The 22,256-nt window shown below is 42.0% G+C and overlaps 1 protein-coding gene across 20 annotated transcripts in view; it reads right to left on the bottom strand.

Annotated features, from left to right (window-relative positions):
• map7d3 (MAP7 domain containing 3) overlaps positions 1-22,256 on the bottom strand; it is a 38,608-nt gene that overhangs the window by 12,144 nt on the left and 4,208 nt on the right. For 3 of the 20 annotated variants that reach the window (XM_061786799.1, XM_061786812.1, XM_061786813.1), the window contains exons 2-11: positions 15,191-15,289; positions 14,841-14,921; positions 13,378-13,541; positions 13,157-13,268; positions 11,193-11,276; positions 10,215-10,319; positions 8,012-8,104; positions 7,373-7,471; positions 5,535-5,660; positions 364-503 (exon numbers count right to left, since the gene is read on the bottom strand). In XM_061786799.1, the coding sequence (XP_061642783.1) occupies positions 364-503; positions 5,535-5,660; positions 7,373-7,471; positions 8,012-8,104; positions 10,215-10,319; positions 11,193-11,276; positions 13,157-13,268; positions 13,378-13,541; positions 14,841-14,921; positions 15,191-15,289 (1,103 nt within the window). The remainder of the gene's footprint in view (positions 1-363; positions 504-5,534; positions 5,661-7,372; positions 7,472-8,011; positions 8,105-10,214; positions 10,320-11,192; positions 11,277-13,156; positions 13,269-13,377; positions 13,542-14,840; positions 14,922-15,190; positions 15,290-22,256) is intronic. The other 17 variants (XM_061786800.1, XM_061786805.1, XM_061786807.1 and 14 more) reach the window with 17 other exon arrangements.

Raw genomic sequence — 22,256 nt, 5'->3', positions numbered from 1 at the left:
CTAAAAACCTTCATTTAAAAACTGCATTTTGTGTTTACTTGTGTTGTCTTTGACTAATACTTAAATTTGTTTAATGATGGGAAACATTTAAGTGTGACAAACATGCAGAAAACTAAATCAGGAAGAGGGCAACCACTGTTTCACACCACTGTACATGTGCTGAAGCGATGCGCACTAAGTCAAAATGGCGGCTGTCATAAACGACGCAAGTGGCAGTATTGCAGTTCTTGTCAGAATAAAGTAAGTCGTACGTTATACTTTGATTTGTTCTACTTTGAATGCAAAATATGCCCCACATATGTCCCACTAATGTTTGACATTGCATTGGAATTTTGTGGTGTGCGTAACAAGACATGCTCTCACCAGTGAGGGGTCGAGGGCTCCGTCTGCTGACACGGAGGTGGTCATGCCGTTCTTCTGCCGGTCGATGCTGCGGCTGCGCAACGGCCCGCGTGGCGGGTGTTGAGTGGCAGCGGAGGCTGAGCGAGGACACAGGTGACATTCTGGTAAAGGACACAGTCATCGGCAGGGCCAGGGAAGCACAACCAGCAGGGAGGGGTGATAAGCAGGCCGGGTCGGGCAGCGAAGCAGCAAAAAACCAAGTTGCAAAGAAAAAACAAATGATAGAAGAAAACTAATTAGAAATGAGATGAGATAGTGACAAGAAGGAAAGGAGGACAAGTGATGATTGAAAGTCAGGAAATTTATTTTCAAGGGGGGAAAAAATTAATTAAATTTGTTAGATTTAACACTAAAGCAGGCAATAGTTTACATCTGTGTTCATGAGGGATATAGGACAACAACCTCAAAAACCAAACAAACTCAAAATATGGGTGTCAGTTTATGGACAACTCGAACAGAAAGCCGAAGCAAACACTGTAACACACCACATCTCCAATATCAGAATATTAGTGTGTAATAAAAATGTTTGTGACTGTCACAAACAGTTATGTGTCAATATAGCTCAAAGACAAATATGCACAGGTACTGTATACACAAGTGATTTGAGATATGAGTTTAATTTGTTGTGTGACCAAACTCGTAACTCAAAGCACCCAAATCTTTCCCCATTGAAATGAATGGAAATTATTCCATTATTCCGTTCCAGAAACCCCACCCGATTTTGAGATCGGCAGTGGAACGCAATCTTTGCGTGTGTGGTGTTCTGTGCTGATATGATCGGAGCGGATGTGTGTGGTCTGCCACAGATTAAATAAATACAAACAATAAAATCTTTTGAGATTTGAAAAATCCTTTTGTGTGTGTACCGGGCCTTTGTTTAGTTTGACAGTAAACTTTAACGGGGAATGGCGAAAACAGCTTGAAGCTTCTTTTTTGAAGAAATGTTAACTGTCTGCCTTTCCGTTGTTTGTTGTGAAGAGAGTTGAGTTCACTGCCACTATACAGCGCTCATATCTAAAATTTTTGCTCACATGATGAACGATGGCTTGTATCTGAAAAATCTTATGAGGCGGGTCACTCACATCTCAAGGTACCATTGTATTCAGTACGGTGAAAAAGTTGCAGGCCAACATTAGATTTGTTGTTTTAGGGATGTATTTAGTGTGACCTCTCACACTAATCTGCTTTAATTAAACCTAAGTGGAATGAAACCCTAATTAAAGTCATTGTTAACACCTGTATCTATCCCACTAGTTATCGTTTTACAAGGTCAACATGAGAGAACATCAGCAAACAACACAGCACCATATTTTAAATCCCACACGAGACAAGACGACAAAGAGCAAGCTCTACTAATCTTAAATGTCGATGCTGAGCAGCCAAATGAGGCCAGTCTGGAATTTTCATTTCCGGAGGACAGGTCAGCTTGTTGACGGCTGACTATCGACTTGCTGTGTCAGACTGAGGGATTAGTCATGATAATCCAACACTCGAGGACTCTCGCTGCCAGAGCTCAGTCATCAAGTGTCTTGCATCCATGATGAGCATGAGATGCTTCCTGTCCACTGTGGCTTTGCTGCCGTTGCTACAACTACTGCAGATGGGTCATGTTTCCACTGGGGTCATGGCACACAATCCATAACTGCTAATGGGTGTCTAATGGCTTGTCAATAAATGCCACACCCTAAAAGCCACATGGCTTTTGCAGATATGAGGGGATTCAAGTGGTGTTCTACAACAAAACAACATTTTGACATACTGGGCAAATAAAGATGATTCTGATTAACTATATTTATGTACATATACATTACAAACATTTAATTAATTACTCTGTGGTATTAATGTAGTGGCAAGCATATTTGAATGGTGTGAGCACCATTTACTACAACTACACCGTGGTGAAAAAAAGCCACCTGGCGCTGCCTCTGATCTCGGTGCCAGAACACCTATAGCAGCACAACGGTTTCATTCTGACACAATAAGAACAAGCAAGCAGCTTAGAGAAAATCTCCCAACATGGACCCAGAAGCTCCTCAGATGCTGAGAAATGCTGCCAGTCTAGGCGGGCTTGATTGGCTAAAGCCAACGCACACTATGACTGAGGCCGATCGTGTCAGTTGGTGAGAAAATGTGAGCTGGACCCATGTTGGTCCATATTTACAGAGGAACGATACGTTCTCTCACATAAATCTGCTTTGCTGCTGATATTTATGGTTCATACAAACTGCAAACTTTTACACCATGGTCAGCCAAGTTGTCAAATAATTGCCAGAGTGGGTTTTACTGAAGTGCGGTACCACTGATAAACGTCTAATGCTGTTTTGTTTTTTTTCTCCCCCAGAGCTCTGGCTCAGCTGTGCAAGACCTGGCTTGGGGTTATTTGGTCTATTTTCAATTTTATAATAATAATTTTTTTTAAAAAGATTAAACATATCAGTTGAGGAAATTAGCTAAATAAACGATGAAAAAGAGGGTCTCCTGTAGTTGGTCACTGTCAAGACTGTTCACGATACAATCTGCGCTCACGTTACACGCCCTCGACCAGACAAAAGGTTTTAATACTTCACAAAAGCAGACGACTGTGGTTACGTCATTGTCCCAAACCCTTCTCAAAGGTCTTCCAGCCATGAGTGATGTAAAAAATAAAATGATAAGTTGACCTGGCAGTTTAATAGGCAGAAATGAATCTGCATGCACTTAACTTTGGGCTGACTAGTTCCTTCTGCAGCGAAACATTACAACGATCCATTTTTAATACAACAGGTTTACTTAATTATACAGTGGGTACGGAAAGTATTCAGACCCCCTTAAATTTTCACTCTTTGTTATAATGCAGCCATTTGCTAAAATCATTTAAGTTCTTTTCCCCCCCTCATTAATGTACACAAAGCACCCCATATTGACAGAAAAAAAACGGAATTGTTGAAATTTTTGCAGATTTATTTAAAAAGAAAAACTGAAATATCACACAGCCATAAGTATTCAGACCCTTTGCTCAGTATTTAGTAGAAGCACCCTTTTGAGCTTTTGAGTCTTTTTGGGAAGTTTTTCACACCTGGATTCAGGGATCCTCTGCCATTCCTCCTCGCCGATCCTCTCCAGTTCTGTCAGGTTGGATGGTGAATGTTGGTGGACAGCCATTTTTAGGTCTCTCCAGAGATGCTCAATTGGGTTTAATTCAGGGCCCTGGCTGGGCCATCCTTCGTTATTTTAGCTGTGTGCTGAGGGTCATTGTCTTGTTGGAAGGGGAACCTTCGGCCCAGTCTGAGGTCCTGAGCACTCTGGAGAAGGTTTTCGTCCAGGATATCCCTGTACTTGGCCGCATTCATCTTTCCTTCGATTGCTACCAGTCGTCCTGTCCCTGCAACTGAAAAACACCCTCACAGCATGATGCTGCCACCACCACTCTTCACTGTTGGGACTGTATTGAACAGGTGATGAGCAGTGCCTGGTTTTCTTCACACATACTGCTTAGAATTAAGGCCAAAAAGTTCTATCTTGGTCTCATCAGACCAGAGAATCTTATTTCTCACCATTTTGGAGTCCTTCAGGTGTTTTTTTAGCAAACTCCATGCAGGCTTTCATGTGTCTTGCACTGAGGAAAGGCTTCCGTCGGGCCACTCTGCCATAAAGCCCCGACTGGTGGAGGGCTACACTGATGGTTGACTTTCTAGAACTTTCTCCCATCTCGCGACTGCATCTCTGGAGCTCAGCCACAGTGATCTTTGGGTTCTTCTTTACCTCTCTCACCAAGGCTCTTCTCCCCCAATTGCTCAGTTTGGCCGGACGATCAGTTCTAGGAAGGGTTCTGGTCGACCCAAACGTCTTCCATTTAAGAATTATGGAGCCCACTGTGCTCTTAGGAACCTTAAGTGCAGCAGAAATCTTTTTGTAACCTTGGCCAGATCTGTGCCTTGCCACAATTCTGTCTCTGAGCTCTTCAGGCAGTTCCTTTGACCTCATTATTCTCATTCTCTCTGACATGCACTGTGAGCTGTAAGGTCTTATATAGACAGGTGTGTGGCTTTCCTAATCAAGTCCAATCAGTATAATCAAACACAGCTGGACTCCACTGAAGGTGTAGAATCATCTTATGGGTGATCAGAAGAAATGGACAGCACCCGAGTTAAATATATGAGTGTCACAGCAAAGGGTCTGAAAACTCATGGCTGGGTGATATATTAGTTTTCTTTTTTAATAAATCTGCAAGAATTTCAACAATTCCGTTTTTTCTGTCAATATGGGGCGCTGTGTGTACATTAATGAGGGGGAAAATGAACTTAAATGATTTTAGCAAATATAACAAAGTGAAAAATTTAAGGGGGTTGAATACTTTCTGTACCCACTGTATATAACCTAATTAATTTTACTCGTTACTGTGAAAAAAAATCCACTTTCAATCTTGAGCCTACATAATGTCGCATGGCTCCCGCAGAGGGAGGAGGCAGAGTTTTAAGACACTTCGTAGACAGTTGAGTGTTAAAGAGCATTAGATTTGTACTGAAGCTACTTTCAATGCTATAAATTGGTTAACACCGTGTAAAAATAATACTATGTGGGAACCGACAATTTGTATTAATTGATTAAAAAAAAAAACACGAAATTGGCCATATTTGGACATACAAGTTTTCCGCCCGACAGCAACGTTTGACAAACGAGACTGAAGGCAGCAAGAAAATAGACTGCTGCAGCAAAATAGAGACTGCAGAGTATAACACTGACAAACGGTTTAAGTTACACATATGGTATCGACTTGGTATACTTGGATACCCGGTTCACCGGGTACTAGAAAAAGTACCTCACAGTAACCGATTTTAGCAGTTGGTACAGGGCGTCCTCAGTTTACCAAAGTACTGACATACAATTGTGCAAGGTTACGATTACTTCCACATGATACAGTATATTTATGGCCTAGACATTTCTCTCATTAATATTTGCTATAATTATGACTTTCCTACAGCATTAGCTAGCGATAAGACTACAGTACATTCCAACTTGCGTACAAACTCGGGTTACATCGGAACTGCGTCGTAAAACAGAGGGCCCCCTATAGATGCCGTACAATGGAAAAGGGGCGTAAGTGAGAGAAGCAAGAAAGCGTCCACTGTCAGGTTCAACTTTGTGAGGGTTACCTGGAGTATCTGTTCCTTCAGGGGAAAGGGCGGCAGCGCTCTTGCTCCTAGCTAGTGAGGCCTGGGTGGGAGTGAGCAGGCGACTAATGACCCCTCCGTCCACAGTGCAAGTCGGTTGCTTGCGAGCTACGTGGTGAGCCCACCGAAAAATGAAACCCCAAAAAAAGAAGAGAACAAAAAGGGAGAAGGGGGGGATAGCAGCCAAGAATGACAAAACAGTAGAGGGAAAGTGTCAGATAAGTCACCCTGTGATTTAACCATCAGGAGAGAATCAACAACATTCACCAAAAGGTTAAGTCTCAATATTCTCACAGAGCTTTTCACTTCCACTGTTAGTCAATGAAATCATTTCATGAGAATAACAAGGCAGTGACGCTATGAGACTACTGAGGCAGACTACTGATTGTCTAAGTTGGATCAGTTGACAATTTGGTCAAATCAATGGTTCCTTAAGGCAGTGGGAGGTGTGCTGATGGGGAAGAGAAGACACTGGACCATTAGTGACCAACAAAAGAAAATTAATAGGGCAAGAAAGACAGGAAGTGCATGAGACTGCAGACTGACTACAAGTGACCTGAAGTCTTTGAGCTTCGACTGTGATAACATCTCTAGGGTGTCCATAACTTTAACTGCACTGGACAATAACCTCTGGGAATGGTGATTTCACAGCTGAAACAAGGAGTTATTGCATCAGTTAACTAAAATAACAGAAGTCTTTGTCATCACCTGTGTTACAAAAGTAAAAATCACACCAGCGTTAAGAGTTTCAATTGTTGATGATTATCGCAAAATTGCACTCACTGCTCAAGTGGCAGAGTTGCAGGGCACGCAAGAGATTCTTACCAAGCAGACATCTGCTACTGACAGATGCTATTTACATTTTAAGTGCTAAGGGCTGCTGCTACTACGCATCAGGGTATTAAGAGGCTAAAAGAACAGGTGATAAGGACTAGAGTGGCACTTAATAGTTTGCAGATCGCCAGATCGAGCCATCCTAATTCGGATCAAGCACCAAATTGTATATCCTACATGTACCAGGATTAATGTTGGCAATGATACATGCCCAACACCACCTGATTAATATGACACGACACCCATCTCTAATACAAAACATTTTGTGACATCCTGCGAAGAAACAGATGTAAAATATAAAGAGAGATTTATCATTCAGGTCACAACGTGTTCCCTCAATGAGAGCTGCAGAGTCTAAAGGACAAACAAAAGCTTTGGTGATTAATACACAGACTGCACACTGCACTCTTGAAGGGATTTGGGTGCCATTGTGGGTGCTATGATGGGATGGCACTGATGCACAAGCATTGCATCTTAAATCCAGCTCTGAAGACATCATCTGTGGGAGAACACAATCTACACTTTGTGACAAAACAAAAACAATGAATGGCGTTAGTGTGGACATACAACAAGACCGTTGCTTGAGTTGATAAATGCAAAAACGACAACAAGAGGTGAGTTAGTTGCCAGTGAGTGCAGCGCAAGCGGATCTGGTTAAAAAGGCAAATCACAAACAGGACCGTGTCAAAAATATGAGCAGTTGCCACAAATGTTATTCAGCATTGTGTGTCAGTTTTGGGGGGAGATGGATGCAAGATTATATTAAGACAAAAATAATATAGGCCCGACTAAACCACCAGATACTTAAATGATGAAGAGCAGACAAATGAAGACGTATCCCCACAAAACCTCTTCCAGATTCAGAACGAACAAGCCGTTAACGTCAGTGTATCATGCCTTTTAGCCCCCCTCCCCCCCCGCAAAAAATAGAAGCCAGTTGGAAGCATGAAAAAAAAGTGATCGAGTGATTGTTCCATGCTAGCCACCTTGATTGTCTGCTGTCCCCTTAGCCGCCTTGGCAGGAGTCTGTGCTCTGCCCACACTTACTCGTGTGAGGGACCAACTCCTCTTCTTCATGGAAGCACCTAAGGATGTGAGCGCAAAGTCACAGCCAACAAGACACAGGGAGAGAGTCAACAAGGACACCCCAGCGGAGAGTTTCGAATGGGTCATGTGCAGTTATGGTCTGTGTGTGACTCAGCAAGCATCACGGCAGCTGATGCCGAACTGGTGATCTTCATCAAAAGTGAGACGTGAGCAGAGGCACACATAGCCACCATTGTAAGCAGTTCTAAAACCTCGACACTGGAAAAACAGCTGGCCTTTAAAAGCTACCACTATACAATAACCTATTAATATATTTAACAGACACTTTTCTTAAGTCTTTATCACACCGAGTTCTTGTGTAATCATACAATTTTGCAAATCAATGACATGTTTTTTTATGTTAAACTATTACACACGTATCTTTACAACGATTTGGGTTTTTATCTCCTGCTACAGGAAACAAAAACATAAAATGGATCAAATCTGTCTAAAACTGATTAAACCCGGTGATTAAGTAACTTGCATGGACCAGAGGTAAGTGGAGAAATGTAGTGTTGCACAAAGTGGCGTCTATGCACCTGTCTGTTCCACCGGCAGCTTTTTGCTTTCCTCCTTAGCAGCACTGTCTTTCCGCGGCAAACGGTTACAGGACAGACTCCTGGATTTAAAACCTGAGAGACAATCACGACAACACTCACTGGTGAATTCGGCCCCATTGAGTACTATTCATTAGGTAACAAGACCAATCATGTGTTTGGACATCAAGGAAAAGTCAAGTAATCAAGTTAAACAATTATCTCATTGTCAAGAAGCTCTGCAGTCTGCCACAGAAAGGTTGTGTGCAAAGGCTGGGATAAGGCAAGACCTCGGGTCAGAGTTCATGCTAGGCTCCTTGGATGAAGGGCTTGTTCTAGTTTTGATGACCAATCAGATTTCAGGACATTTAAAGACAAATTAGGGCTGCTGATTCAATAAAAGCAATAAAAATTCATAATTAAAATTTGGCAACGAATTTCATTAGAGATTCATTGTGTCGCGCCATTATTACGTCGGTCACCCGCTGCGTCACCCGATTAATACGTCAGTCTGTGCTGCTGTTGTGCGTGTGCCTTGTATTGGAAATAACTGTATGAACAAAAAAAGCTGTAAAATCACAGTTATTGTAAATTATACAACATATTTATTTAGTTACATTTTTTAACTTTTTTGTTTAATTTGTCTTTTTTTACATCCTCTGTAACCTCCCTGGCACGTTACGATGTAAATCTGTTAATTTGTTGAAGTTGTATACTATTATTATAGTCTACTTTTAAAATTACATCTACTATTGTATACTTCGTGTGTAAATAAAGTTCATTTTGAAAAACAAGCCTTGTATTGGAGCGTGTATTGTTCCTGCTGTGCCTTGGCCTCTTAGGGGCAGTGTGGTGCACACATGCAGATAACAACCTTATCAGGTCTTGCAACAGAAGAAGAAAGTCGCAACTGAACTATATAAAAAATAACTTGTATGAATATTCATTATTTGGAGCTGTATAAGTATCGCTACTTCGGCGATAGATCTGTTACCATGTCAATGGCATTTTTTTCCCCCTGAGGACCACTCAGGGAGGGCTCAGTGACGTCACACGATGCACTCTAACGTAAAATGATTAACTAAATAAAATGATGAGTGTTAGCAATGTACTAACGGCTGTACGTACTACACTATAACTGGGCATAAAATATTTTCTGGTATTGAGCAGTTTAATCTCCTCAATACCAGGTAGATTTGTCTGTGTAGATTGTCAGTCATCCAGGTCATTATAATCCGCAAAGGTTGAATCATGGAAACTGGATTTTTCTTGTTTGTTGAAGAAGTTTCCATTAGGAGCCCGGTCATAATGGTGAAACAACATACATGTATAATAGCTAGGGGTGTAACAATACACCAAAAAAATCACAGGTATGTACATACCTTGGTTTTAATTCACAGTTTGGCTCAGATTCGATACAGTACACCAGGGAACAAAATCCAAAATAAACTGCTTACTAATAAACATTATCTTATCCTATGTTATCCTTTGCTTCAAAAGAGACAGATTTTATGGCATTTTGAAATGCAATAATGACAGCTTTTCTTTTTAGAAAAGTGCTAAATTAATAGCTTGTCTTCTTTTTAGGAAGTACAAGTACAACAGTAACAGTTTGAAGTCTGAATTAGTTTAGAAAAACTAAATTAAGAAATTAAAAAACTATAGATGTATTGCTATGGCTCCATTTGAAGAGCCCGGGAGAGTTGAGAGCAACTGAAGCTGGAGGGGTTTTTTTGTTTGCTTTTTTAAACATATGGCTAGCCAAGACCTGTGCTTGCCAGAAGATTAGCACCTCTGTGTTTGTTCAAAGACTAGGCATTTGGCTACAGCATGAGGGAGTTACACTTCACTAATACAGTATGTTCTGTGTGGGAACTCTAATAGTAACAACCATAATGTTACACAATTGCCCCTGCATTTGATTATCACAAATTTTACGACATGTAACTTGTTTTCAACAGATCCAATCAAGGACAAACTAAGGCAAGCTTTCGCAGAGCACATAAAATGACATGGAGAGCTGGATTTGGCCTGCAGACCTCAAGTGGAACACCGTTCTAAAACATAAGGTAGCATAAAACAAAGTACTACTGTGAAGAGACAGGGGAGGTTAGATACAAGGGTGGGGGAGGTAGAGGAGGGAGCGAGGGAGGGAGGGAGGTAGGGAGGGAGGGAGGAGAAGGTGGAAGAGGTAGAGGAGACTTACTTTTATCAGGAGATTTGATGAGGGTGGCAGAGGACGAGGACAGGCGTTTGCTGATGCTAGCCTCTGATGGCTGTTTGAGGTTCACCGTGGAAGTGGAGCGCTTGTCTACAAGTCGGGGAGCAGGAAGGACAAACGAGGGAGGGATTACACTACAAGCAGCTCGGAAGGGGGGTGCACGCAGTGGGGGGCTCTACAGGGTGTAATTGCACTACAGGATAATTTAGAACACTAGTTTCACATAGCACTACAGGCCACAATATTAGGTAAACCTACACTAGCTAATGAGATCCAGTACAGAGCAGTATAGAAAAACATCTGCCTTTACAACAATAACGTTCAGTTTCATTGACACTTAAAAATGTATTAGTTTGGCGATTTGTTTATTACTGTGGGAGTGGTTTGCATACAGAGAGGTTTTTCTAATATTTTGCTTACCTTATTATCTTTACAAAGGCAGAAGTTTTGCTACTGGTCTTGTCATGAATCTGATTAGATTGTCACAGTCTTTAAGATCTAGTTAAGATTTTCAAATGCACACTTGACAAACCACATTATATAAAGAAATGTGTTGCAGTTTCATGCTTAAAAAAAAAAAAAAAAAACACCACATTGTGCTTGCACGTCATGCAGTGAAGTTAGTAGAGCAGACCGAGTAGCCACAACATGGCATGATCTGCAATCAATCTGACATTAGTAGCTCAGCCTTGCACTTCACTGGGCTTCCATGCATCCATCAAAGTAGCCCCAATGACCTGGGCCTGCCCGAAAATGTGAGTGAGTTGAAGACCTAAAAGTAAAACAGCACTCCCTGCGAGCAGAAAGCACACCGACAGGGAGAGGCTCCATCTATTTAACCGTCAGTGGTAGGCTGTGGAAGAATGTGTGAGGAAGAGAAGGTACAGTATAACCAAAGCGTCCCTAGCACCAACGTGTCCCCATGCTACAGATTTAAACCGGCAGGCATATCACAAACAAAACCTTGTCGGTTCCTTGGTGGCTTTTCTGGTGTGGCAGGAGAAATTACTATAGCTACTGGAGAACAGGCGCTGGCATCTGAGTCTCCTGTGGGGAAAGAAACCTCTCAGCGGGGAGCGACAACACACACGAGGCGTCGTGATCTCACTTCTCGGCAAAGTGAGATGAAGGTGCAACTTGGCTAGGAGCCATTAAGCCTTTCTTCATTCACTGTCCAACAATACGGGCACCAAATGAACGCTAGAGAAATTCAGTCAAAATCAACCAAACAATTACAGATACTTTTGGATCAGGAGGCCAACAGTATGTAAATATATGTTTTGCTATGTAGGATGGGACACTATATATACACACACTACTCACAAAAATTAAGCGATACTGGATTTTCAGGTGAAATTTCAGGATGAACCTAACCTAAACCTTTGAATGCGCATTTCCAATTGTTCAGTGTTTCAGTATTTTTTGCAAAACTTGCTGTTCTCTAACAAGGATCTGAAAGGCTAAATTAACAACAAGTTTGATCCATGGATGGATCAATACATTTCCTGGTTCAATTAAAATTATTTAAACATTCCTCTTCATCATGCTGTTCACATTTTTACATCATGATAAAGAGGACACCTAACAATTACGCAACAGTACCTCGCCATTGCTATTAATTTAGCACTTCACTGAGGTTAATGTCACAATGTCATTAGGACACTGCAACAGAGCTACAGAAAGACTGCAAGTCACAGAAAGGCATACAAGTGGACGTTCTTGGAAATTTTCATGGATCAAACACCTGTTGTGACTTTTGACCTTCCGCTCCTTGTAAAAGAACAGCAAATTGCCTAAAAAGTACTCCACTTACCGATTTTATTGTTACGAATCTCAACTTTTAACCAAAACCTTAATATCCCAAACTTTTTGTAAGTTGTGCAGAAAGAAAGGTAATTGGATACATTGCTTAATTGATCGTTCCGGATTTAGGCTGAGTCCCATAAATCCCCTAAATTATAATGTTTTATCTGAACAAGACGATTTCAAAATTTTGTTGGAACAGTCTCATGGCAAACCTGTTTCCCGACTAAGGGCCTGATTAACTAAGGTTTGCGCACGTAAAAACAGATGCAAGCAGGAGTGGAAGCTTAACTATTTACCAGGATTGCATCTGCCAAACGAGCAAAATCGCTGTGCGGTTCATTTCGTACGTTGTGGGAGGTGTACATGCAAATAGATGAATTTAGCATGCACAATGTGATTTATCAAACCTAACTGGAGTGGCGGTGGCTGATTTTGCATCTTTAAGAGGCACTTGTGAAAGGCAGATAGGGGCAAAACAGCACACAGAACTAAATGAGAGCCGGTGGGGAGACCTTTTCCACTTGTGTAAACACTTTTGAAGCTTCTGAATGAGCTAAGGGCAGACTTGGAGCCAGTCACAAGAAGGAGTCATGCCATATCGCCAAACAAAATTCCGTTCAACTCTGCATTTCCTTGTGTCTGGGTCTTTCAGTGTAATGTGACAATTGGTAGTGGCTTGTCTCGGAGCACTTTTCTGGGTTATCCCAAGTTTTAAATGCAATTTCACGTGGGCTCAGTACATACATATTCATCCAGTTGCCATGCACTCCGGACGATTTACTGTAAATCAGTAATATTTTTGTTTGCTTCTTGCACAAACACTTCCAATTCCATCACTTTAAACTTCATCTTAGACTTGCGTTGCTCTCCCAAATGTTGCATGGTGAAAACAATCAAAGCCACCTAAAGCGCAAAACCCTCTTTTAAACACACTCCACTACTTTTGTACGTTACCAACAGCTGGTGGAATTTAGCGCTTGTTATTTGGGATGTAGTAAATCAGGCCATAAGTGCTCACAAAGAAAGAGTGCCCCTTGATGGGAACAATACTGACGGTGGAGGTGTGACATAAATGCAAATAGATGGTTCTAATGGCCCAAAACAAACAAAACTGCAATTACCTGTTCGCCCATCTGAGTCTGTTGATAATCCTCCCCAGGACCATCTCTTCTGTCTCTGGTCGGCCCGCTGGCTTCGCTCTAATGTTCGTCTCATCACTGCCTCGTAATGCTCCTGCCGCATGAAAGCAAAGCAGAATGAAGAGCTTTTCTCTTTTTGCATTTTGTCACAGGAATAATCATTCATAATCAACATTCCAGGAACACAGGCCTGCGTTAGCTACCTTCTCCTCTTCCTGTTTCTGCTTCCTCTTGTCCTCCACAGCCTGACGCTTCTGCTCCTCCTTCCTTCGCTGCTCCACAGCCTTCTTCTGACGTTCCTCTTGCTGACGCTCCACTTGCATCTTGGCCTTACGCTCACGCTCCATGATCTGAGATTCACGCAAAGCTAATGGCAGACAAAAAGAGACAGAAAATTTTACATTTGAAGTTTTCATTTAAGATCTTTTTTTATTACTCTTTTGTAGACACGACATGGACAAATTCAGTTGCATTGTCACAACCATTTCTAACATTGGAGATATTCCGCGATCAACTATAGGTGCTGTTCAGGAACCACAGCAAATCGACCATGTAAAACTAGAGCACGGTTGTGTAGAAGTATGCTAAAGTAACCTAGGGGTTTCAAACCTCCTCGGGTATGAAAAACAGCATAAACGTAGTGTGTCAGGAGGTGTCAGGGGACTTTCATGGACAAAGCAGATGAATGCGTGCATTATATCAGTGTTCTGTGGAACAACAAAATGCGCTTGTCAAGTCGAAAACGGTTTGGTTGGCCAATTTTTGCGGCTCGGCAGAGGGACTAAAGTTGTTGTCTAAGATTGAGGGGTTGACCCCTAGCTCTTTCCTCTAGCACAAGTACCCTTGAGCAAGACACTAAAACCACAGTTGCCCCTAATGTGTGAATGAGCATTTAATTCACTGATTCAGCGTGCAAATGAACCATTGATTTTCCTCACAAGGCAATACGCATCACCATCAATAGTAGGTCTGTGACTGAGATGACGCAAACAAAGACATTTGAGTTAAATAGAAATTTCTAATGCTTCTTCCTTAGCTCGACATTTAGGTCTATTTTACATTAACAGTTTGATAGCTACGAGCACATGTTTACATTGAGATGTCAACTACTCACAAAAAGTTAGGGTTATTTGGCTTTCAGGTGACATTGCAGGGTGAACCTAAGGCACGCCGCACACCAAGCCACTTTGTGGCAATTTGCTTCTTCCTTGTCAATTGCACCATGTTTTGGTTGTTCAATAAAAATACAGTAGAGTAAAATGTATAGAGTGAAAACCCAATACAGGGTAGAATTTATTGGGTGACAGTTCAGGGTGAAACTAAGGCCCACCACACATTGAGCGACTTGGTGGCAATCATGCCATGTTTTTGTGGTTCAATAAAAAAATACAGTGACAGTATGCTGTATGTGGAGATTCAAAACCCAGCATAGAGTTGCAGTTTTTAAGCTGTAGCGTGTCAGTAGATGTGCAATGCTCAATCACTTGGTGTGCGGAAAAGACTCGCCAACTGTAACACTTTTTCACAATGGTCAAATTCAGTCGAGTTCGCCCCCGTGTGCGATGTGCCCAACTTTTAGCGAGTAGTGAATAAAAGCTTGCATTTTCCATGGCTATGGGAACAGTGTTAGCTTTAAGTAAAATAAAGAGGAGAGTTGTCTTCTTACCTTGTTGCCTGTCTGCCTCCTCTCGTCTCTCCTTTGCTACTCGCAGACGATCGTCAACTCGAAGTGTAGCACCGTCAAGGACTGCAAAGGCACATCAACACCGTTTAAAAAATAAATAAAGGGTATACACCTGCAGTTTGCAGCTTACATGGACATGTTACAGAAACAGCTTTGCACCAAGTTGCTGGTGGGGGGCTATCATTAATGAGCTTGTCAAGTAGTAAGGTGATGACTCAGGCCCTCTCTGCAGTAAGCCATGCAGAGCGGGGGGCTACAATTGGATTGTGTGGCAGCAAACTGTTCAGATTATGCAATGTGATAAAGCTGCGTTCAGGTGTGGTGTGGTTTACCTGGCCGACAGCCCTGAAGTTTGCCTGCTGTGTTTGCTGGAAGTGTTGGACTCACGGCCTGGCTTCGCCGCTCCTCGGCTTGGGCCTGCGCAGCTGCAGCTGGACAAGGGAAAGTGGAGAATTAATTAGTTAGAGCTCTCAGTGTCATGAGGCACATATTGACCACAGGTTTTTACGGGAGCAGGTGATTGCCCTACTGCCCAACCCCAGCACCTGGTATTCCTATGTGGTCTCCCATCCAAGTACTAACCAGGACCGACCCTGCTTAGCTTCCGAGATCGGGCATTCTCAGGGTATCGCGTGGGAGTCGACAATTTAGAGCACAGAACGTTTAAAAGTAAGTTTAAATGAATAATGTCATTTCCAAGGTAAAGTCGTAATATCACGAAGTCCAAGTTTAACAGGTGAACAAAGTCATTTTAACAAGTGACTTTCAAAATCACAACTTTATTCTCGTAGTATTACAGTTTTAATTCTGGAATAGACATTCTCTGATTCTATTCCTTTTGTTAAAACATTTTTTTTTTTAATGACTTTATTTGTGCAGAGATGCCAGCTTTGTGTGACGTTCTTTTAAATGAAAACAAAGCTAAGGTAGGGAGGCGTAATTGTTAGGCATTAACTGATACCACTTTTTTCAGATCGAGTACGTGTACAACTACTTACATTTGAGTAGTCGCCGATACAAAGTACAGGGTACCGATAGCTTAAGGCGGGAATTTGCGGTTAAAAAACTTTTTGTCATATATGTTAAAACTGTCTCTATGACCTGACAACAGAATATTATTAAAAATATCGTTTGAAAAATCCCTCTCTGGCCCCATCTAACACCTCTTAATTATTATTTTACAACTGGGCACAGTAGAACAAGAATAGCGGATTTTTTAACGCCGGTTAGCAACAAAAGTTAAAAAGAAGGAATTGGACAGCTCTCTACTTCAAATCAAGGGTAGAAACAAATATAACGGTGGTGACCTACAGACGGATACATATTGCTGGGCTTGCCAAACCACTACCGCCAACATACAAATGAACGGTACCGTCACCATTCTCACTGGGTCGTCAGGTTAGCTTATATTTTAAATTGACTGTATGTTACAAAATGATATAACATCAAACCGGCAATATTTCGTGTAACGTTGGTGCTCGCGGTGCACTCTAAGTGAGGCAGCCGCAGGCAAGCGGGATGCAGGTCCCATCCTCGGTCCTCTAGCAGCTCGTTGCACCTGCCTGGCCGACCGAGGAGCACTCTTGAGGCGGCCAGCTTAGATTATTTTTATTTTTTTTGACAGTGGTTAGCCTACTTTTATCCTTGAATAACAGTCAAAAATGTTAAACTACTATTTAAAACCTTGCCAGTATAGTTAAATGTTTTCTGATGGCAACTCTTGGGTTAGAGCCTTCACCACTTAATTCACATCACAGTATTTCTGATAGAAATAATTTCCTCGAAGTCAACCATGGACTGGATTGCAATACATTTTGGAGGTTCTACTGTACAATCAACAGATGACACATTTCCAAATATTGGCCCGCAGCTTCTTTTGAAGGCTAAACTATCTTGAAAAAGGTTCAATAACCCAAAGAGTCAAAAGTGTTTGCAGAGATCTGATGCATTTGAGAGAAACTATGACTTTGCATTCTATCTGTCACCTTCCAATGTTTCCCATCAAGCATTAGAGGCCAACAAAACTGGTCATTTTAATAATTTTAATAGCAGTTTCCCATTCACCAAGGGAAAGTGGTCCATAGCAGATGTAGTAGGAAGGAAACCTCACATGATCAAGCTGGATCAGCTTCGTCCTCACTGCATTTCTCAGCGGTCCCCTCTCAGCACTACCGAATTGCTGACAAGTAGGCAAATTAGATCTTCTGTCATGTGATATGGAAACAACGCTGCCTCCAACCTCACTCATTCATTCATTCACATCCTACTGTGGCCATAACAATGTGGTACTCTGTACAAATAAGGTGCTACCAATATCAAGCAATGTTTCTATTTCTTTAGAAAAACACCAATGAGACGATCAATGAACTGCATTAAAGTCCATCTTTTTTTCTTTTTTTAACCTGTCCCGTTCGGCTGTTAGGACAAGCAGAATGGAGAATCTCTATTCTTTTTATGCCAGAACATTAAACTCCATCTAATTTTCTTTCATAAAAGGCTCTGAATATACTGTACATAACCCGTCAAGCTCCAAAATGGAGAGATAATTGTGGATGACTTGAGGATTAAACAAACTGGACATTCCGAATCAACTAACAATATGAACTGATTGACGTTTTTTCAAAGCAGAGTTCCCCATATTGCCAGCCGTTTTAGAGTAATTTGACTGATCATTCAAGACACACAGAAATAGAATATTGTGTTCTGTGACAATATCAGCCCCGAACCTACCAAAAGACATTTTTCCATGTCTAGGGCCACACGATTATGGGCAAAAAGATAATCACGATTATTTTCATCAATATTGCAATCATGATTATTCATCACAATTATACCTCAACGTTAGCAAAAACACCTGTATTCTTATTGCACTACTTGCAAACAATATGCTAAAGTTTTCCAGTGTAAAATGAAACTTTAAATAAGAATAAATAATAGATAATTGAATTGTCAAGGACAGGTAGCTCCGTTGTTCTGCTTCACCATAGGTCAGCCATAGTTGCAAACTGCGAAGAACTCGACAGTTGTCATTTCCCTCTATATTTATTCCCGGCGTTTTTCACTGCAGTCAGGCCAGCGTCCGGTCGAAAAGAAGAAGTCAAGCCAGCCGCCACAACGATTGTTCATACTATGCATTACGGTGGTAACAAGCCGGCTGCGAGGGCCAACTTCAAAATAAAAGCCTGAAAAATAATACATTGGACATCAACGTACTTTGACCTGGTAATGTTTTCTCCCATTTTTTCAGATGGTTGAACAGATTAGTTGTGTGACCTTGCGGAGCAGACAACTCTGCTGCACTCTTTACCTATGACTTCTTGTTTAAGCTCACTTGCCTTGAATCGAAACACATCCAGAAAACAGATGTTGATCCCTTTCTGAGGCACTAGCTCCTCATGTCCAATTAATTTTCCCTGCACTTTCTTCTCTCAGCATGACTGAGACTCCCGCTGGTGATTGGCTGACTATTAGTTGGGATAGTGCTTCATATGCAACTGTGCACGCATTTTAAATGTAAAAATCGTCAACGGTCAGGTTGGCAGCAATGTGACATTATGTTCACTGTAGAGAGCCAAGAAATCGCACATACGACGAATTTGCACACACCACACTCTCTCAGCACACAGCATTATCCTTATCCCTAAGGAGAACAGACAGGAAAAAGAAGCTCGCCATTGTGTGCTGAAGGAGATCATTTGTAGGGAGAAAACAGCACAGATTCACTGACTCACTCAAGAAAGGTTTTTGTTTTTAAAGATGAGATCAATAAATAGACGCCAAGGACGATGTACAACAGGGCAACTGTAGCCAAGTGATATGCTAAGTGCGGATGAAAAGCAGATGTGGACCAGGATGACTCATGGCCGCATTAAGACAACACAATGGGCAAGTGCCCTACAATCACGTCGTATTTGGGATGTAATTAATACACTGACCACACTGTACACTTCACTAGGTACACTTGTACAATCCCAATGCCATCTAACACAAGAGCTATTCGTCGCCAATTTGCTTGGAAAACAGTCGGGGCCAACAAGCGTAAATGTTAAAGCTGCTCAATACGGCTGCAACTAAAGATGATTTTAATAAATCGATTAATCTCCTAATTATTTTTTTTGCAATTAATCAATTATTTGGATTTTTTTTTTTTGACTGGGGGCTTTTTTTTTTCAATGAGACTATTCAAAAACATGACATTATTTCAGATACACAGTGCAGAAAATCTACAAACAAAATAAATATGATTGAGCTACTGGTCTGCACCGTAACATGTCAGGAAAAAAAGGGGGAAAATTGTTTTACAAAGTACAAATAGATTAATTTGATTAAACACAAAGATAATTAGTCTAATTACTTGAAGGACAACAGAAATGTGAGAATATTTACTTTTGAGAGGCTGACATTCTGAGCATTTGGACAATTTTAAGTAAAACAATGTCTTTAAACGACAAAGCGATTAACAAAGTAGTTGTCGATTTGGTGTTGATTAATTGAATAGCGGAAATCCATGAGTAAATAAATGGTTTATACTAGCGATGCACCGAAATGAAAACTCTTGGCTGAAACCGAAAATGAGGAATCAAAGACCGAAAACCCAGGAGAAATTATTATGCCAATTATTAGTAACATTTAATTTATGACTGCAGAGCTGCCAACCTATAGAAATTCACTTCCAGAACATCCATCCATCCATTTTCTGTACCGCTTATCCTCACTAGGGTCGTCTGAATTTCCCTATTTTTAAAATTATGTAAAGATTACCGTAGCATAGTTATTGGAGTATATTATGGAATAGAATAAAAATAATAATAAGTATACTGTTCAATGTATCGTTTGTAATAATTACTTTATCATTGTAATCGTTGATAAATTATGGCTTCAATATTTATTATTTGAATTATATTATTTCCATCAACCTTGTAATGGCAGAAGCAGTTGCTGCCAAATGTCTTCTCTTGCATACTATTTTACATTACCTGCAGCCACTATTGCTGCTGAAACAATGCAAATTTCCCCATTGTGGACCTCATAAAGGTTATCTTATATTAGAAATATTTATTATATTAATGTACAGTATTTTTTAACTTATAGGCCCCTTTTCTCAAGTGACGTGCGGTGGTGTACTAATTCATGCTGCAATGACATTGGATACGAAGCGAACGTTTGCATCCGCAGCTAGGCCACAATAGCTATAGCTTGTAGATAACTGGGGCGGCGCAAAATGGCGTGCACCAAGCATTCCCCCATAAAAACAACAGAAAGCATGGAGGTTTGGTGACTATTCAATGTTAACGCACATTTATTTATTTTACAATATAGCGTATTCGACTGCGTACTGGCCGTGGTTTTTGCTTGTGTCACATCATCCTGTTTTGGCCATTTTATCTCAGCAACAAAAGTCTTTCGGTCCGAAACTTTTCGGGGGCCGAAAATTTGCTGCAGCACTAGTTTTTCCAGTACTGTAATTACTTACAGAGGCCGGGCAGTAAAGAACTACTTTTGTCTAAATAATGTGCCCCAACTCATGTCAACAGTTCCTTGTCACCAAGATGCCACCAGATGGCACCAAAGCAACATTGCCATTGCTTTGGCCTGAGCAGCTTCTGTTGTGAAAATAAATCACCCAAATATAAGTGTGAAGACGGTCGCCATAGAGTGAAAAGAACATTTATGTGTTAATTGAAGTGATCTGATTAGACTGCAGAAGAGGGCCTCAAGAGAGCCAGGTGTGCTCATAGAAATGAAGAGCCAATCAGAGAGGACGCATGTCATCGCTACATCCCCGAGGAGATTTGCATATATTCAAACCAACACTGGCCACTCCATCAACTCATCCTGCCCAAAACGCATTAAGGTGCATTTTAAGAGGTGAGCGAGATCTCAGTGATGCCCATTTGTCTGGCCAGCAATCAGTCCCGTCTGGAGCTGCGGACTAATTACGGCAAGCAGCAGTGCCGCCCTCCGTGGGGGCTTGTCATTAAGTCAAGGAAGAGGAAGCAGGCCTGCCCGCGTAAAACGACCGCTCCAATTCTAGCACTAATCAGCCGCTACTTCTCTAAATTGCTAGCAAGATCGCAAGACCTCGTCGAGCAGCCTCTGAGACACACACAGTTAAAGGAAGTGCATACGGCCAACTGCTTTTTACTCCGGAAATGTCTGGAGCAGGGGTTTTTATTAGCTTATGTCTTTTATTGAGCGAAAAGTGCACATAAAAGGTTGGAGGCCGGAAATTTAACAGTTCGGAGTTGAGGTCATTTAGTTCAAATACTGTACATTGGAGCGGGTTTTGGGTGGGTGGGAAATGTTGAGCGTAAGTATATGGCAAGCTGTTTGAGCATTTATTCAATGTACTACAAGTGCACTGGCTACTAATGTGGTCCTTGGGGGCTATCTGATGCTCATGGGCACCATGTTGATGTGAATGCACAATAATGTCATACAGCAGTTGAAGAACATTACCATTCATCCCTCCATTTTCTACCGCTTATTCAAGGTCGGGTCACGGGGGCAGTAGCTTTAGCAGGGACGCCCAAACTTCCCTCTCCTTCATCTCTCCTTCGTCCAGCTCTTCCGAGGAGATACCGAGGCGTTCCCAGGCCAGCCGAGAGATGTAGTCTCTCCAGTGTGTCCTGGGTGGTCCCCGGGGTCTCCTCCCGGTGGGACGTGCCCGGAACACCACACCAGGGAGGTGTCCGGGAGGCATCCTAAACAGATGCCCCAGCCACCTCATGTGGCTCCTCTCAATGTGGAGGAGCAGCGGCTCTACTCAGAGATCCTCCCGGGTGACCGAGCTTCTCACCCTATCTCTAAGGGAGAGCCCGGACACCCTGCGGAGGAAACTCATTTCGGCCCCTTGTGTCCGGGATCTTGTTCTTTCGGTCACGACCCACAGCTTGTGACCATAGGTGAGGGTAGGAACGTAGATCGACCGGTAAATCGAGAGCTTCGCCTTTCAGCTTAGCTCCTTCTTTACCACAACAGACCGAGACAAAGTCCGCATCACTGCAGACGCTGCACCGATCCGTCTGTCGATCTCCCGTTCCATTCTTCCCTCACTTGTGAACAAGACCCTAAGACACTTGAACTCCTCCACTTGGGGCAGGATCTCATCCCCGACCCGGAGAGGGCACGCCACCCTTTTCCGACTGAGGACCATGGTCTCAGATTTGGAGGTGCTGATTCTCATCCCAGCCGCTTCACACTCGGCGGCGAACCGCTCAATTGAGAATTGGAGATCACGGCTTGATGAAGCAAACAGAACCACATCATCTGCAAAAAGCAGAGATGCAATTCTGAGGCCACCAAACCGGACCCCCTCTACACCTCGGCTGCGCCTAGAAATTCTGTCCATAAAAGTTAGGAACAGAATCTGTGACAAAGGGCAGCCTTGGCGGAGTC

The sequence above is a fragment of the Phyllopteryx taeniolatus genome, chromosome 10, assembly GCF_024500385.1.
Source record: "Phyllopteryx taeniolatus isolate TA_2022b chromosome 10, UOR_Ptae_1.2, whole genome shotgun sequence".
NCBI classification, from domain to species: domain Eukaryota; kingdom Metazoa; phylum Chordata; class Actinopteri; order Syngnathiformes; family Syngnathidae; genus Phyllopteryx; species Phyllopteryx taeniolatus.
Note: the sequence above shows the minus strand (reverse complement) of the source record. Positions and strands in the feature narration are given on the sequence as shown.